The 17,159-nt window shown below is 40.1% G+C and overlaps 2 protein-coding genes across 2 annotated transcripts; both read left to right on the top strand.

Annotated features, from left to right (window-relative positions):
* Positions 1-130: 130 nt before the first annotated feature.
* LOC129106114 (evC complex member EVC) lies at positions 131-8,202 on the top strand. The gene is made up of 20 exons (XM_054617447.1): positions 131-472; positions 575-688; positions 1,336-1,422; positions 1,772-1,995; positions 2,109-2,193; positions 2,316-2,414; positions 2,657-2,785; positions 2,924-3,085; positions 3,201-3,417; positions 4,359-4,507; positions 4,634-4,732; positions 4,822-5,034; positions 5,217-5,326; positions 5,514-5,715; positions 5,860-6,081; positions 6,169-6,304; positions 7,111-7,213; positions 7,309-7,435; positions 7,545-7,641; positions 7,731-8,202. Exons 1-20 carry the CDS (start codon positions 293-295, stop codon positions 7,877-7,879), a joined length of 2,904 nt encoding a protein of 967 aa, XP_054473422.1. The 5' UTR covers positions 131-292; the 3' UTR covers positions 7,880-8,202.
* Positions 8,203-10,031: 1,829 nt separating this feature from the next.
* Positions 10,032-13,340, top strand: LOC129106482 (major intrinsically disordered Notch2-binding receptor 1-like). The gene is made up of 3 exons (XM_054617899.1): positions 10,032-12,023; positions 12,578-12,796; positions 13,146-13,340. The coding sequence occupies exons 1-3, from the start codon at positions 10,032-10,034 to the stop codon at positions 13,338-13,340; spliced, it is 2,406 nt and encodes an 801-aa protein (XP_054473874.1).
* Positions 13,341-17,159: the final 3,819 nt, after the last annotated feature.

Genomic DNA, 17,159 nt, shown 5'->3' with positions numbered 1-17,159 from the left:
TTCTACCAATAATCATAATTCTGCTTTTATACTGAAGGCGAATACATCTCTCTTTCCGGTGTAGTTCTAGGCAGCTTTCCTGTCTTGAAAGTTTACGCAGAGTTTGTTGCTTTTGGGGGAAAAGGGTTTTGCTGGAAGAAGTTTTTGCAAATTTTAGTTTCCTCAAATGTTGAACCTTTTAGAGTGAAGACACGTTTAAAAACTCGAGCCAAGACATGTCAGACAGAGGCTAATGTTACTTACTAACGCTGAACTTTATCAACGAAATATGCAAACATTCAGAAACTAAGTAATGGCAGAGCAGGACCTGGTAGCTGGATGTGGCACTGATGTGCTGGTCAGCTTCTCCGAGTCTCTGCACGTATACACGGGACTGTTAACGGTGGCCACAGTGTGTGGAGGGCTCTCAGGAATAATAGCTGCTGCTCTTTTATATGTCTTTTGCCTGAAGCCTTTGCTATTGACGAGACAAGTAAGTAAACAGCATGCAACCTCTGCTACTCTCACACACCCAGTCCTCTGTCTTGATATCCATGGATGTACAGTACCATATTGTCGTGTTTCATCCCATTAGGGTTACAACGCAAGGCGGCTGCTTGAACCTGATGATGGGGAATTAGACAACAACCAAAGTGACTGTGTCAGCAACAGCAGAAAGGAGGCTCCAAGTGGAACAGCAAAAGATAAAGTATTATTCTCTTTACATTACATTACATTACATTACATTACAGTCATTTAGCAGACGCTTTTATCCAAAGCGACTTACAGGAGGTGTATTCAACATAGGTATTCAAGAGAACTACTAGTCACCAGAAGTCATAAGTGCATCTCCTTTCTTAAACAAGCATCTTAAAGCATAAACCAGAGCAAAAGTATAGTGCAGAGGCAAATTACTACGAAAACAATAATTGCAACAGACTAATCCGAATATAGTAAGTGCTACAAACTACTACGAATAGGATAAGTGCAGTAAACAAATACAAATTCAATAAGTGCAGCGAACTGATACGAATACAGTAAGTGCAACAACTAATACGAGTGCAATAAGTGCTACGAGGAAGGCTCAGGGTAGTACTTCTTGAAGAGGTGAGTTTTCAGCCTGCGCCTAAAGATGGGGATCTTTAACATCTGAGACACGTCTGGGACTTATTGTAAATATACACAAGTAGATGTTATATGTGACAGGAATTATATACTGGTAAATTGTTGTAAAATACCTGGATTTGTTTAAGTGAATGACCCATTCATGCTTGATTCAGGGTTACCCATTTCTGATGTTTAAGCCACTAGTTAACATACCACTAACATATTAAGTCTGTTGTCCTCATTGTCCAGGAGAAGAAGCAGCCACCTGTGAACAGTGAAGTTGCTGCATTTGCATCCAGAGCAAAGGTGGTTTATCCCATCAACCAAAAGTACAGAGTAAGTCTTATCATAAATATACAGCATGTTACCATAATAACATACACCTTCTGCTAGGTACACAAGGTAATAGACTGTTAACAAAATGGGAAAAAGTAATGTTTTATATATGGGGTTTTTTAAGCACACATAATTGAATAATTTGTAGTTTGTCTTTCGTAAACTAATAAGCATTACATGAGAAAAAGGTTAAGCGCTATTTGTGCTGTTTAATAGAAGTGGTGTAATCACAGAAAATAGTACCCAGTTGCAAAACAATCCATGGGTGAATAAGGTGTAATATAGTATATTGCAATGAGTTGGTTTATGATTACTTCACTAAGCTGCAACCTTTCGCTGAATTTGTCAGCCTTTAGCAGACGGAGCGTCCAATCCATCACTGCATGAGCACTCCAAGCTGCCAGCAATGCCTAACGATGAGTCATCCTCTTCCACGGATGGAGACTCTCTGAGCCAAGAACAGGACAACGACGATAGCAGTCAGTTTATCTCCTCCTGGCTGGTCCCCAAGAGCCTGCAGAACCAAAGCTTCACCCGGGTCTCTCACTATCCTCGCACACTGACACAGCCAGGGTAGGAGCCAGTAGTCTCTAAATGTTAAGCCATAACCATGCACCTTAATCTTACAGCTAGTATACACAAACCCCAGTTTGCTGGAGGCAATAACACTCATGTTATCTCTTCAGTTTTGAAGGTAGGATCAGCCTTTACTGTTTGGCGCTGCAGGATATCCAACAACATTGCTCCCAGCTTCAGGAAGAAAAATGCTTGGTCAGTTTTTTACCATTTTTCTTTAACACAGTATTATAATATTTATAAAGTATATTTTCGTCAAAGTTCAAAAGGCAAAAATGGATGTTTTATTTTCCCCTATGATCTTTTCCCTGCTATAGATGTTTCTGCAAATGGTTAAAATAATATTCAGTGGTCGTTTTCCAAAAGACAAAAATGATGCTGACTTCTCCAAGAATATTCTTCAAATGCAAGAAAAGGTAGGGCCAGATCTTATGTCTATTATACATACATACATACATACATACATACATACATACATACATACATACATACATACATACATACATACATACATACATACATACAGACATACATACATACATACATACATACATACATACATACATACATACATACATACATACATACATACATACATACATACATACATACATTCATTCTTATACATACATACATCTTTTGTCATCTGTCATTTCAGGAACTGAATGAGCTGAAGAAACAGTTGCCAACAGACCACACTGCCAGCGAGAAAAAGGATGATGCTCCCTGTACTTTGGAGGAAATAGAGAGAGCTCAGAAAGATCTTCTTGAGCATGGCCTTCAAGGGGTAAACATGAGGAGAAACCCCCAGAGAGCAGATTATTTCACAATTACCCTAATAATCATTCTATACTAAGTCTATTAGAGCACCTGTATTTACACTGGCAGTTCTTAAGGGAAAGCTTATATCCTTGTCTCTTCACAGTCCAGATGTTTTGGCAGACAGGTGGAGGACTTGTGCCAGCATCTGCTGAAGAAGACCAGCATTTTCTCACCAGATGAAGCACAGGATGTGATTATCTCCCTCGTCGAGACTCTTCTGTTAGTAGAAAACCACCTGATGAACACACAGGAAGCTGATCTAAAAGTAAAGTAGTACTAGTTAGTCGTTGGCACACTATTCATTTTTGGTTTTCATCCCTTGTGTCATCGTGTGAAGAGATAGATACACCAAAGGAAAAATTGTTTTCTACTTCTCGCAGAGTATCCAGCAGAAGTTGTTGTGGTGGGAGGAGCTGACGGGGCTTCTTCAATCCCAACCTGTCTTGCTAAATCGGGAAGTGTCTCTGAGGCAGGGCTTGATAGCAACCATGCTGGAGCAGCTGACGAGCGATGACGTCTTGACTTTTAGCCACATGGAAAAAATACTTTCAGAGGTTCAGGCAACTCAGACAGAAGGCCTTCAACAGTGCACAGAGGGTAAGACATGTGGAAATTTCAGTTTCATGTAAGTCAATTCACTGCAACACACTATCAGGTCAAAAGACAATAGACAAAATGCATGTTAGAGTAAGCATTTTGTAGGTTAAGCAAGTTGGTTGCAAAAGTAGAAAACTTCCAAGTAAGTTTTTTAGAAACACAGTTATTCAAATACTGACAGTGTCTGTCATTTTCACATATTTCACTAAACTAGTTTCTGCTGGTAGGTAACATTGGACAACATCTAGCCTACTTTTCAAACTTAAATGACCTACTCTCTCAAAATAGACCATTTTCTGGGAATCCTCTTTAGCTCCTTAAATAAGGTCAGGTTCTTTCAGGACAGCACAGAATATCTATTGCACTATTATTGTAGACTCAGATGCAAAATATTTTAGCATAACACTTAACACAGTTTGATGCTATTGATTTATTGTGTAATAAAGACAAGCTAATAAATTAACACTGTTTACAATATTAAGACAAGGCACATCTTCTGGGTGTATTTTACTTTTCTGTTGTGTTTTTATTACTCTTGTGGGAAAGTACAAATGGTGAGTCATAGTGAAAAAAAGAACAATAAAGGTGATATTTAATGTTAGTCCCTCACAATAAAATACATAGGGATTATTTCTAGACATGTGTGTTTAACAACCTTAAAGGGAAAAAAAATCATCATAGAACATCATACAGGTTATTTTACTGTAGCCTCATGAGACCATATAATGATGCAGCCACAAGACCATTTACTGTTGAGTAATTGGTGTAACTGTGGTTAATCTGAATATACTGTCACTCACATACTGCTAATCCATTACATGAACAATCTATGTTAATGAGCATTAATAACATAGTCTTCCAGCTGGCTTTACAAAATGCAGTTATTTTCAAAATGCTCAACTAGTCCAGCTCACACAAAAGTTGATCGTTTCGTGTTCTAGAGTGCACGAGGAAGACAAAGGAGCTTGTGGATGAAAAGTGCAGCAGAATTGAGTCCAAGAGGAAGAAGCTTTTGAGGAGTCAAACCAAGGAGAAGAGCCGCGCCCTGGAACTGAAACAGACTCACAATGACCTAAAGCAGCTCACCAAGGTCGTAACATTTTGCCTCCCTTACCTCAATATGTAGATCTGGGATTACTGGTATATAATAAATAGGTCTATAAACTGCTTGCAGATTCAACTGGTATCTAAATCTGAACTGTAACCTTTCCTTCAGGTGTACCAGGAGCTGCTGATGAAACACAGGCAGCAGATTTCTGACTTTGAGCAGCAGCAGGACAACAGAGTGGCTGATGCCCTCTGTGACCATTGGAAGGTAAAAGATTGTATACTGCATTTTGTATTTGTGTGCTTACTTCTGCAAGAGTGTTTACATTATTCTTGTGTACGTTTTTGTATCTGCAGAAACTCCGTGCCTCCTGGTCAAAGAAGCTTGGAGATCTAGCCAAGGATGTTTTTCTCAGCTCTGTCCCGGCCCAGTCAAAGGTCTCTGCTGAACGCTGCGAGAAGCTGTGGTTGGATCTGGAGCAGGAGCTGGTTGCACAGCTGCAGCAGGCAGAGTGCACTACCAAGCTGCAACTGGAAGACATGAGGGCTCAGCTGGATGAAGATGGACAGGTAGACACCATCTGAAGGATCAGACACATAGAACTTTTCCACCAGGGCTTGGCACCTTTATTCTTTCATCAATGAGTATTTTTAAACTCTGTCTCTTAAATTGAAGTACATTTAGGTATTTGCAAGAGTTTAATTGAACTAAAGGCTTTCCTTTGTGTCTAACTGAGCCGTTTTAACTGTAGGTGTGGAATGAAGAGATGTCTCTGGTGCAGGCCTGTCTTAAACATTTGAGTGAACAACAGATGACGATCCTACGGGCCATGGTGGCCAGACAGAGCTACACACTCAACAGGTGAGATTGGAAAACCTCTGTCAAAAAGTATTTATGGTGTATTGAGATTGTGAAAGATTACCTGATGTAAACAAAAACTAAATCTGTACTGGGAGCAGATTAACAGCACAGCCACATCCATTTATTCAGTAACTAAATCAATGTTAATGAGTAACTTGTAAATTATGCAATATGATCTTCTTCTCAGCCACGTGGGGAGGTTGATCGAGAAGAAACATGAGCACCTGTTGGGGGCGGTGCAGAGGTACTTTGTGGTCAGGCACTTCTGTCTGCACATGCTGAAGGAGATGAGGCTGTCCAAGCTGAAGGCACTCTCTCAGACTGATTTCAGAACTGTGCTAATGGAAGATCCCAGTAAAAGCCAGTCCTGTGTCAATTCAACTCTCAAGGTGTGAAAAATGTATTCTTTCATTAATACATTCTTTTAAATCTCAAAACCATCACAAAACACAGCATGTCTCCCATTAACGTATCTAACATACTAGCCAAGTTCACAGCAGATTATACACCTTTGTTCTCCCATACCATCACAGAATAGCAGTGCCAGCCTAGCAGAGAGGCATCTGGGCCCAGAGAGTCAGCTGGTTGGCCACAGCTTCCAGCAGGAGTTCCTCTCTGAACTGGAAACAGGGATGGAGCTTCTCCAGAGTCACGCACAGCTGGTGGTAGGCAACGCCCTCAGCCACGCCATCCAACAGATGATGGAGAACCCATCCACTGAGTCGCAGACTTCTCCAAAACATAATGGTTTGAAGGTAGGGTAGTGCGTTGTGAATTAGAATCATCTTTCTACTTAAGGTTTGTTTGCTAAGCACCTTAGAGTTAACTTTGTTTCTTAATAGTCCCACCTGACGGAGGCTGCCTCGGAGAGCGTGTATGTGACCAAAGATTCTCTCACTGCAGTGGTCCGAAGCTACTATTCCCACCTGAAGGACATCATCAAAAAAATAGAGCCGGATCAGTTTAACATAAACCAGGGTGAGATGACAATCACAACAAACATGCACATGTTCGCATCTGTATAAACTCTGATTTTTATGCTTTAATGGCGGCGAGCTAATCTAGACTAAATGTATGTAATAGATGCTATATTTACAGTATTACATAAGGTCACAGGCCAATGATTACTAGGATTGTGTTAGACTTGTTATAACCTACTTGGTTTTCCTAACCTTCACTGTTAAGGCAGCATGATTTAAGCAAACAATAGTAGATAAGTTTTGAGTAGGGTGCTGACAGTCCTTTTCAGTTCATTTGGTCCGGATGAAGGGAAAAAATGATCGGGTTCCTGTTAAGACTGATTTTTTACAAACAAACCAAGAGGAGTAAACATGAAGTCATACAGACTGACAGGTATTTTGTTGAATGGAGAGTTTTGACTATTTTCAATCTGCATCATCAGGAACCACGTGAGGAAATTCAATTCTGGTGACTGACAGAAGTTTATGCAACACTGTAATCCTTCTGATGCATATATTTATATTAATTTCATGGTCAGCAGATGTATTTATTAGTTGTTTAGATTTTGAAGTCATGTTAAAATCACATATTTGAGATCATAAAATCCTGTGGTTGGCTTGTTTGTAGGGTGAAAGTACTTAAAAACAAGACCTGCCTTTTCAAGTGGCCAAGGTTTGGTTATTTGGTCCGCACCAGGGTTCAGTTGACAGCTTTCACACCAGCCCGCATGAACTGTACATTCAGGCAAACCGACCTGAGTTTTGCTTTGAAAAAACCCTTAAAGTTACAAAATATACTGTATGTTAATGTTATTGTTTCTTCAGAGGTGAATGAGAAAACAGAGAGCAGCAGTCAGCTGAGCAGATCATTGCTGAGGGAGCTGGTGAACTGGGGCAAGAAACCCACATCTGCTGAGTTTCAACAGAGGTGCAATAACCATGCACCACACTATCTTTGTGCACACTTCAGTCTTAAATACATGAAATAATTATCATTTGTTTTGTTACTTTTTTTTGTCTCAGGGTTGAACTCCACAAAGGGAGGGTGTTGGAGCAGTCTGATCTGGACCAGGAGATGATTTATGAGGAATTGAGGCAGAGGAAAGTAGCCCAGGATCAGAACATGGAAAGGATCAAAGCACAGCTGCTGGTTAGTATGTTTCTTGTCTTCTGTACTTCCCTGCCGAACAAAAAGTTCACAACTTGATTTACAATTGTGCAGTCATTTTCTGTAAGCAGTGTGTTGTTGTGTCCATTAGGAGGCAGAAGAAAGCTTCATAACTGAGCTGGCAGCCCTGGCCCGGGTCTCTCTCCACAGTCCAGACCTAGAACCCAGCGGTGAAGAGGACAACACTGGTAAGCACCTTTTTAGTCGGATAGTATAATGTAATATATGTATACATCATTCCTCTTTCTCTGTCCTTCATGCTGTCATATTTCAACAGGTAATGAGAATGCAAATATGTTGGACCTGCTGTCCCTGAACCCAGCATTAGATCCAGCCTTGAATCCTTCACTGACGCCAACCTATGTAACTCCAGTGGTGAAATCGAAACCAAAGAAGAAAAGAGACAGAGATTCTCATCTCAGCTGAAACCTTACCACAGTAATGTTTACATATTTGTCATGTTCTGTAAAACAATAACTCTTATCATAGTTGGTGCTGTAAAGCCAATTCTGGTCTGTTTGTACCAACTTTGTGGTTAGGAAGGTACCCTGGGTTTGTTTGCATTAAGTAAGAGGGATCTTTCCCTAATTTATGTTTAAGTGGACTGTCCAGTCTAATTTTAAATGTTTCTGTGCTAGAAGAAGGTAACTGAAATGTTGTTTTAATGACTAAAATGATTCCTCAATTAGTAGATATTTTTGTAAATGTGAAGTGCAATTAAATAATAAAAAAGAGGGGGGAAAAAAGCAGATTATGTTTTGAATACATTATTCAACTTTTGTACTTTTCTCACCTAGTATACAGCCGTGCTATGCTACAGGCCTGACATAAATACAATATTGTGCTATACCTACACCCGCATACAACGGTTCATTCACTGCATTGATTCCCAGTGATTCTGAGTACATGGGATGATGGACGGGCTCCTCTGTGAGTTTTCAGATGAATTAGAGATGTCCGTTCTGATTGTAGCAGAGTGCTACCACTCGGCGATGAAAGCCTTGCCCTTCTCTTGCTCTAATGGAATTTTAAGTACGACCCTTTATGGATGATAATGCAGAGTAATGGTGAAACGTCTGGGAGGGCTGCATTCTGGCAGACAGGTCTGTGTGTAGGCAGCAATCTAGCAGGTAATTTACTTCAGCTCTTATGGCTTACTGTCAATTTGGAGTGTCAATTAGAAAACATCAATTTTTAATCTGCCCTTTATGCCTATGCTCAATCTGCACACATAACCAATTATTGCCATGGCACCCTGAGAAAATATCCTCCTCATATACACTGGGGTGTCCTGGAAACAGGGTGTTTTTCCTCCCATATATCAATCAGAAATGAGGGTGCTCTGTTGACTTTGCAAGTGTCGGCGCTTGTCTCTGGTAGGGGGGAAACCGTTTGGATGTATTTTCAGGTCCCTTAGGGGACTGCAAGGACTTGTGGGAAGATGACCTGATTTCTAATTTTCTCCTCTCCTGCCTGAGCTGTCGGCGAGTTGCTGCTACAAACAGAGAAGCCCATGAAGGCAGCGTGAAAGTATGTAATATGGCCTAGCTAACGGCGTATAACTGGATTTTATTTTGTTATTTTTTCATGGACGCAGGCCTGACTGTAATCATCTTTTAGCAGATTCAGGTAAGTGGAAATTCTCATTGGCTCACCTTTGCTTAAGATACACCTTTGGTAAGATTTGCATTTGCAACACTGGCACGTCATTGTCGGTGTTCCCAGCTGATGATCCTCAAAAGTGCATCGACTCGTAGTAAATATTATTGCGCCTGTCCTGCCCTGTCCTCATCTTCAGACCGTTTTCACAGCTGCCTGGAATAAAGTTACTGAACGCATGTTGGTATATTCATCGACACACATCTAGCATGTGTTAAGTAAAGTGGCCGAGTCTGGCCTGAGGGTGTTAATAGAAATGAGAAGATTAAAAATGTCCACTGAGGTAAAGATGTGCGCAGTGTGACAGCGTAATCAGGTCAGATGATCGGTTATTTTAGGGCTCAAAAATAAGGTCGCTTTCCAGACTCCCCACACAAAGGGCTTTTTCCATCCGAGATGAAAATGTCAGATCTAATTTCGACCCATTATATGATTATATGCTGCTAATGAAACAGTATCAGATCTGAAACACTATTGATATTGGACCAAAGGGAAAATACTTTGAAATAGTCATGCAAACATAGAACTGCCAATTTATTTTGATACAAAACTATCAGCGTTGTATCTCTATTATTAACATGTAATTTAATGAGAGCATGGGTAATGATCTATAATACACCTATATATTTTTACATAATAATAAAACAAATATTTAATTCATACCAATATCCATTGCTTTATTATTCGTATTGACATGTAATATACAATGCTATACAACATGCATCATATTATTATTAGGCGATTATACTTTACATGCACTTATCTTCTTATATAACTTGTGTTTCTTTTATGTCTTGTCTTAATAGCTATATATGTGTTCTGTAAATCACTTTGAAATATCTTGGTTTTGAAAAGTGCTTTACAAAAAAACTTTCTTTGCCTCACTAACTGCCTGGTACTCTCTCTCAGGTAAGCAGCCATGGCTAACCTGCAGCAGGAATACCCTGTGGTCCTCCTGGGGATCCTGGAGGAACTGGCCAATATGCGCCAATGGCTGACCTTTCAGGATCTTTGTCGTATGGTCAGCTCCCGTTTCGACCTGGAGAACCTCATCGAGCTCAGGAGTCTGCTGTTTGCTGCTGCCAGCCAGGACCCCTGTTTCCCAGCTACTCTCTTCAGAGATCGTGTTTCCACAAAAGGCCAGGGACTTTCACCCATTGGTGTGGCTGCTGACATTGTAACTATCTTCAATCTCATTCAGATGACGGGTGGTGCCCCTGATGAACCAATAAGAGCGCAGATGGTCCTCCCCGTCGACCAATCCCCAGGCCCCAGTCTGCCTGGAATACACCAGCTGAACATTTCTGGTCGAGAAAGAGCACGTGCTCACTCTGACTCCAGTGACAGGCCTATCGATCAGCACTTGCTGTTTCCAAGATCTAATTACTCCACCCACAAGCGAGCAAGTCTTCCCCCCGATCCCATTTCACTTGCCTCCTCCCCTCCAATCAGGGCGAGGGCTGTGTCTTTCGATTTGCCTCACACCACACTTTTGTACCCTAGTGGCCAAATCCCCAACGAGGTCATGAAGAATATATATCTGCCTTTGGAGACGGACAGTGAGTCTAGTGGAGATTCTGCGCCCATGGAGGTGTTTGAAGATGAACAGGGATCGTCTGTCGACCAGAAGAGAAACATCTTTAGGAAGGACTTTCATAACCAGCCGCCTCTAATACCCCAGGTGACTGTTAACAGTGAGTCTCCCAGTCCCAACCAGGCTCAGAAAGGCTTCAACAATCCCAGCTTTGAAACCATCCCGAATCCTTACCCATCATCAGCAGGAGTCAACCAGTCGCCAGAGCAGAGGGCTAAACACGAGAGCCTGGATGATCTACAGGACTCAACTTACTTCGGACCGCGGCCAATCCCAGAGTGGTCCCCCCGGCACCTTCAACCTCCGAGGACCAAGAGGCCCATCTGGAGCAACAAGAGTCACAGTCTAGAGGACCGGATAGGCCCAGGCAGCATTTGTATGGGGATGGAATCACAAGGGGGGCAATTTCCAAGACGATCAACCCCTGCTATCAGCAAATGCGGGCGGTCCCCGGGATGCGAGAGTGTGGATAGTGGATTGGCAAATGGAGGCGACGGACTCAAAGCTCAAGGAACCCAGACAGATCCACCAGACACCCGGTGCCTCCGTAGCCTCGTCCACGCTGACCGCCTGTCTTTCATGACCTCATTAGACGACCCTGAGTTTGGTGAGGATGACATCAGTGCCATCTTTCGTTTCTTGGATGACATAAGCATGTGTGGTTCCACGGGAGTCCTGCACCACAGCGATGGACCAGGGGCTATTAACCAGGACACCCCCGAGGCCAGACGTGGCCGCCTAGGTCAACTCCAAAGGCTTTTCCACTCTCTGGAAAGCAGTGACGATGGGCTCAAGTCCAGTGTCTGTAAGCTGCTGCTCCGTATGAGCCAGATAGAAAGACAACTGGAATCACTGAATGACGTAAAGGCTGAGATTTCCCAGGTACTGTCTGCTCTGCAGCGGCTAGATGAAAAGATCCAGCAGCCTATCGGTGGTGATGGACAAGGCACCGGTGGGCGATGGCTGGAGCCTCTCAGTGGAGTCTCCTCTTTCATGAGCCACCCTTTAACCCCTTCTGACTCGTCAGAGCCTCAGCCTCTGTCTGTGTCTGAGCATCTGTTTCCAGGGATCAGCACTAGTAGTCTGGACTGGAACCGGTGGAACACTCCTGTAGAGCAAACAGAAGGCAGCGAAGGTCAGGCTGATTCAAAGGGGGTGAAAGAAGGGAAGAAGGATGCATCATCTCGTCGTGCCTCCAAGACCCAGCCTGAGGAGAAAAATCTGTCTGATTCGAAACAGCTGAATGTCTCTAACTCTGCAAGAGACTGGACAATCTCATTTTCCAAAAGTAAAGATGGCAAATCTTCACATGGACAGGTAGAGTAATTTTACTGTGCAGTTTATTGTATATTTTCCATGATACATGAAAAAAAAAAACGAGAGATGAGTCATCAACAGTAATCGATTTTGAAGGCAAAAGTACATTCCTCACTACATGTGTATAACGTGCGACCACAAAATGTGTTTGGCTGAAGCTGGTGATCTGCTGTGTAAACTATGTGATTTAGTGGTTGGTTGACTAATAAGCCCACCTTGTAGGGTGTGGGTTTAAACCTTTACAGTGAACACCTCCAGTTACAAATTATTTACTGTTATATGCAAAACAATTACAAAGAAGCAAAATCTTAGATTTTAAGGATCTTTCGGACAATGTAAATGCTGAGAATGACTTGAAAGACACAAAATAGCGCAGAAGTTAAAATATAGGGATAAAATATAATTATAAATAAATTGTATTTATATGCAAAATCAATCAAACTTTATATATTGCACATTTTTTTCAGGACTGCTAAGAAACATTTAGAAGGTTCAAATAGGTTTTGTATAATAGAGTCTATATAAAATCTGTGTTTGGCACATTTTCCTTCTAGGCAGATCAATCCGGCAGCACAGCTAACCTAATCTCCAAAAAGTCCTCCAACCTGGTGGAACAAGTGTTTAACTCGTCCCTGTTCCGCCACAAAGACAGCAGTCTGACTGGTGGGCTAACCTCTGGGAAGATCCTGGACACCAGATTGTCTGACGGGAGGGCAAGGCCCATATGGACTGTAGACGACAGGGAGGCACGAATCTCCCCTTTGGACTTACAGGTAAGATTTGTTGACTTTGAAAGGGCTACATTAGTTAAAAACATTAAATCCAATTCTCATCATCATATCTTTTGTATAAAGTCATTGGTTTAAGTCTATAAATGAGTAAATGTGATATGTTTTCTGGATTGATTGGTACAAACTTTTTTTTTTAAAACATCATCCAAGATCAAGAAGAGTGGGGTTAGTACAATACAATTCTTGTCATGAAATAGATCATCACAAATTAATTATGCATAGCAGGAAAGAACAATTTCCTTTAACATCTTAGATTAGATTAGGAATTGTGTTTAATCTATATGAGTGTATAACTGCTGTAATAATCTTTAAATGGCATCATGTTACTCAGACCCAGGAGTCTCTGAACCCCAACAACATGGAGTTCTGGATGGACGACATTTACACTCCAGGCTATGATGCTCTCCTCAGGCGTAAAGAGGCTGACCTCCGCCGGGCCAAGATCTGCAAGCTTCTTGCACTCATCGCCACTGCAGTGACTATCATTCTCATCATTGTCATTCCCATTTGCACCATGGGGTCATGAAGACCTTTACCGAAAGCCCACATCGTTGCCTGCCAGATATGTGCTGTACCCGGGAACTTGCACGCCATTCTCATGGAGATAAGTAGCTGACTGACACTAAAACCATAAAGCTGGATTGGCGATCAGTTAACATTCAGTAACGCCTTACAGTTCCCTGCATGCAGCATCATTATTTATGACATCAGAAAAACAGGAAGATACGAACCGAAACTTACTTAGACGTCACAAAGTTTCTCCCTCGTGCAGTTACAAGACATTGAAAGTAATCTCCCATGTTAACTTTTTTTCCCCTTTCCTGTCATTTATTTCCTTTTTTTGTTCTAAATTATTTCAGATATGAAGCACACAATTAAGCATTTAGGTATGAATGTTTTACATAATTGTCAAATATATGTTGAAACTAGTAATACTGAGCCAATGCAAAAGTGTCAGTTTCTTTTTCTTCTCATTTTGCCTGCTCTTTTCTGAGAAACGTCACTGTTACAAAGGCATTGTGAATCAGCTTGAGCCTTGAGTGTTGCCGGACTGTTTTGCCTCTCAGGGCTTATTTCACTTCAAAGTAAGCAAATAGTTTTATCAATACATAAGAGTTTTACGTCTTCTGTTCATAAATAGTAATGGATTCTCTTCACAGTAGCATTTTTACTTTATTTTAGGTTGAGTGCTCTTGTCCTTTCCTTAACCAACAAGATATACTTCTCTACCAAGCTAAAATCAATAAAAATAATATTTTTATAGAGTTCCTCCCATTTTTCAAACTTAAGATGATAAATCTGCTCATTGATGTGTTTGTGTTGGAGTGTTTACCAAGTGTCAGGTTTCAAAATCTGCAAGATTAAAAAAAATGTGTTGTTGTTGAAGCAGTGAAGGAAAGAGAGAGCCTTTTCCAGTAAACGCTCTCTGAGTGGGAGATTCCACTTGTAATTCAATTGATGGGATGTTTTGAAGTGCACCTATGCACATTATCCTATCACTATACTCACTTGGCAAGAGCTTTTCCACGTACCTGCAGTCTCACTTAGCACCAACAGATTCATCTGGCATCCTTTCACAGATGATGAAAATAGTCTTGCCAGTTGTGTGACATTCCATTTTGTAAAAGCATCCTGTTAACTCTGTAGAAATTATATTTAAATCAACTCTTTGTGCCAGACTGTAAAACCTATGGGGGGTTGACACAAAGACATGCACACTTTCAAAATATGATTAAACTCAACCTAATATGTCCACAGTAAAAACTTACTTTGCGGGGCTTGTAATGTAAGACTCTAATGCAATACAATGTGCATTATAGAATGGTCATAATAAGAGGCACACTTTATAATATGTTGTAATCTTTTACAACTCCATCAGTAACCAAATAGTGAACACCTGAAACTATCTCAATTATAAAAGTGCAAATGTATTGGATTGCATCAAGTTTTCTTAGTGTTCATGGTTTTTTGTCCACTTTTCATCATTTATAAACCAAAGTGGACTGAAACGATGCATATCGTTTGGAGAACAAACTAACGTGCATGAAAATGCTGGTTTTCTTTACCCTTATCCAGACCCTTAAACTTTGCTTTGCTCTGTGTGCACAACTATGCAACGGATGTATAGAGGATGTGTTCTGCTAGCATGCATCCTCCTAAGTAGAAGTATATCTGCCAAGTGTTCCCCATGAGGCTGTTTGTGGATCCATTACCCTTCCAATGGTGCCACTGAGGAGGCCTAAGCCTTAGTCAGCACAAGCTGCAGGTGCTTCCTCTAAATCTTCGGTGCATAAGAGCGTCCTGATACTTTTTTCATTCCTGAGATGCACTTGTGAAATTTTGACCTTGCTGTAGCCTATTATTCATGCACCTTTTAGGCAGACATCTATAAATCTGTGAACTCATTATTCAGGTAAAACACTCTGTCTTAAAAACTGCTTGTGAATTAAAGAAAATGTGTGCAGGTATTACTAGTTCCGTTGACCTTTGTTGCCTGTCAATATGTTTGATCTGATAAATAATACATTTGCATTATGTTATCAACATACATTTAAAAGAAACTGCTCTGTTTTGCTAAATTAATTATGTCCCTTTTTTCTTCCTCTTTGCTTTGCACTTGATGCCAGAATACAGATTAATGCAGATAGAAGTAATAGGCCACTCAGTTTAAGAAAGGGTGGACAATGATTGATGTAAAGAGATAATTCAGTAAGCTAAATGATCTGTGACTGGAGGAAATGTACATATAGAAATAAATAATTGACTAAGACAGAGAGTGCATATTGACTGACAGATCCTATTATCCCAAATCACCTCTAATGGAAGTGCGGTATTCAGAACACACGCACACACACTGTTCTGGGGACAGTGTGATGCTAAATCAGCCTGCCAATGCATTTTAAAAACACAGGCAAACACAAATCAGTTATAGCCTATTGTTTAAACATTTCTAATGTGTTATGGACACATACATGTAAATTGTTTGCAATTGATTTAGTGTGTTTGTGTGTGTGATACCCTCATTAAATGTTGCACAGTGCTGCTGCTGCACCCAGATATGCTACCATGGCTGATTAATGATGTTGTTGTGAGCATCCCATGTGCCAGGCACACAACAGGACACAGTTAGTGTCTGTTTAAAAGGATTTTACAATTTCACACATAACTTGTCCCTACTCAATTTAATATTTTGATACACAGTCAGGAAAGCAGAAGGACTGACACACCTGAATCAAAATAACTTTTAAATACTTGTATTATTGTGCAAAATAATAGACATATATAGCAAAGTTATTGATGCTTTCGATGGGTTTTCTGGGTACAATCAATAAGTTAGAAGCAAGTATTTGAAAGAAAGTGACCTCAAGCACAGATCTCATTTTAAAAACCTCAAGAGATTCTTAAAACTCCAAGTACAGCTCAATTTAACACAGATCTTTGAGCCAGAGATCCCCATCTGAAATGTTTGTTGTCTTTCTATGGAGTAGATGAAGAGATACACCGAGTCATTATAAACAATGTCATATATTATGTATGTCCCCCATGTCTTCCTCTAATGTATGGAGGACAGTAGGACATCAGAATTCTTGAAATAGTTATAGCGGTTCAATAATTAATAATGAATTGGACAATAGAAAGAGAGATTAATATAAAAAAATAAATGAATTTGTTAACCAAATCATTTTTTTAATTTAAAAAACGCTGCATTTCATGAATTGATAATAAACTGGACAATAGAAAGATAAATTACTATTTATTTATTTATTTATTTATTTATATTTATTTATATAAATGAGTATGTTAACCAAATCAATGGGCCACATTTAAATGAAATGCAGGCTTAGTATGATGACATAATATTGATATACAACCTACATATTTTCTAAATAAACCTACTTATTGACTGAGTAATTTAATTCATTAATAAAAGGTTGTATTTAATTTATGTTCATAAAGTACAGCGTAGTTTCAGTTAATACTGCGTTCTTTAAGTATTTCTGCGACTCATACAATAAATGTAATTTTTACATTACACATATATCACATTATGACATGGGGATACAGTACCAGTCAAAAGTTTGGACACACCTTCTCATTAAACTCACTTTGAAGAATCTAAAATATAAAACATATTCTGGTTTGTTGAGCATTTGTTTGTTTACCACATAATTCCATATGTGTTCCTTCATAGTTTGGATGTCTTCAATATTAATCTACAATGTAGGAAAAAAATAAAATAATAAATAAAGAAAAAACATTGAGTGAGAAGGTGTGTCCAAACTTTTGACTGGTACTGTACTTTCCATTGAATTGACTCCATGGAATGCTTGGATTCCTGATTTAG

The sequence above is a fragment of the Anoplopoma fimbria genome, chromosome 17, assembly GCF_027596085.1.
Source record: "Anoplopoma fimbria isolate UVic2021 breed Golden Eagle Sablefish chromosome 17, Afim_UVic_2022, whole genome shotgun sequence".
Classification (NCBI taxonomy): Eukaryota; Metazoa; Chordata; class Actinopteri; order Perciformes; family Anoplopomatidae; genus Anoplopoma; species Anoplopoma fimbria.
The sequence above is the reverse complement of the archived record's forward strand: the minus strand, read 5'-3'. Positions and strand labels throughout refer to the sequence as shown.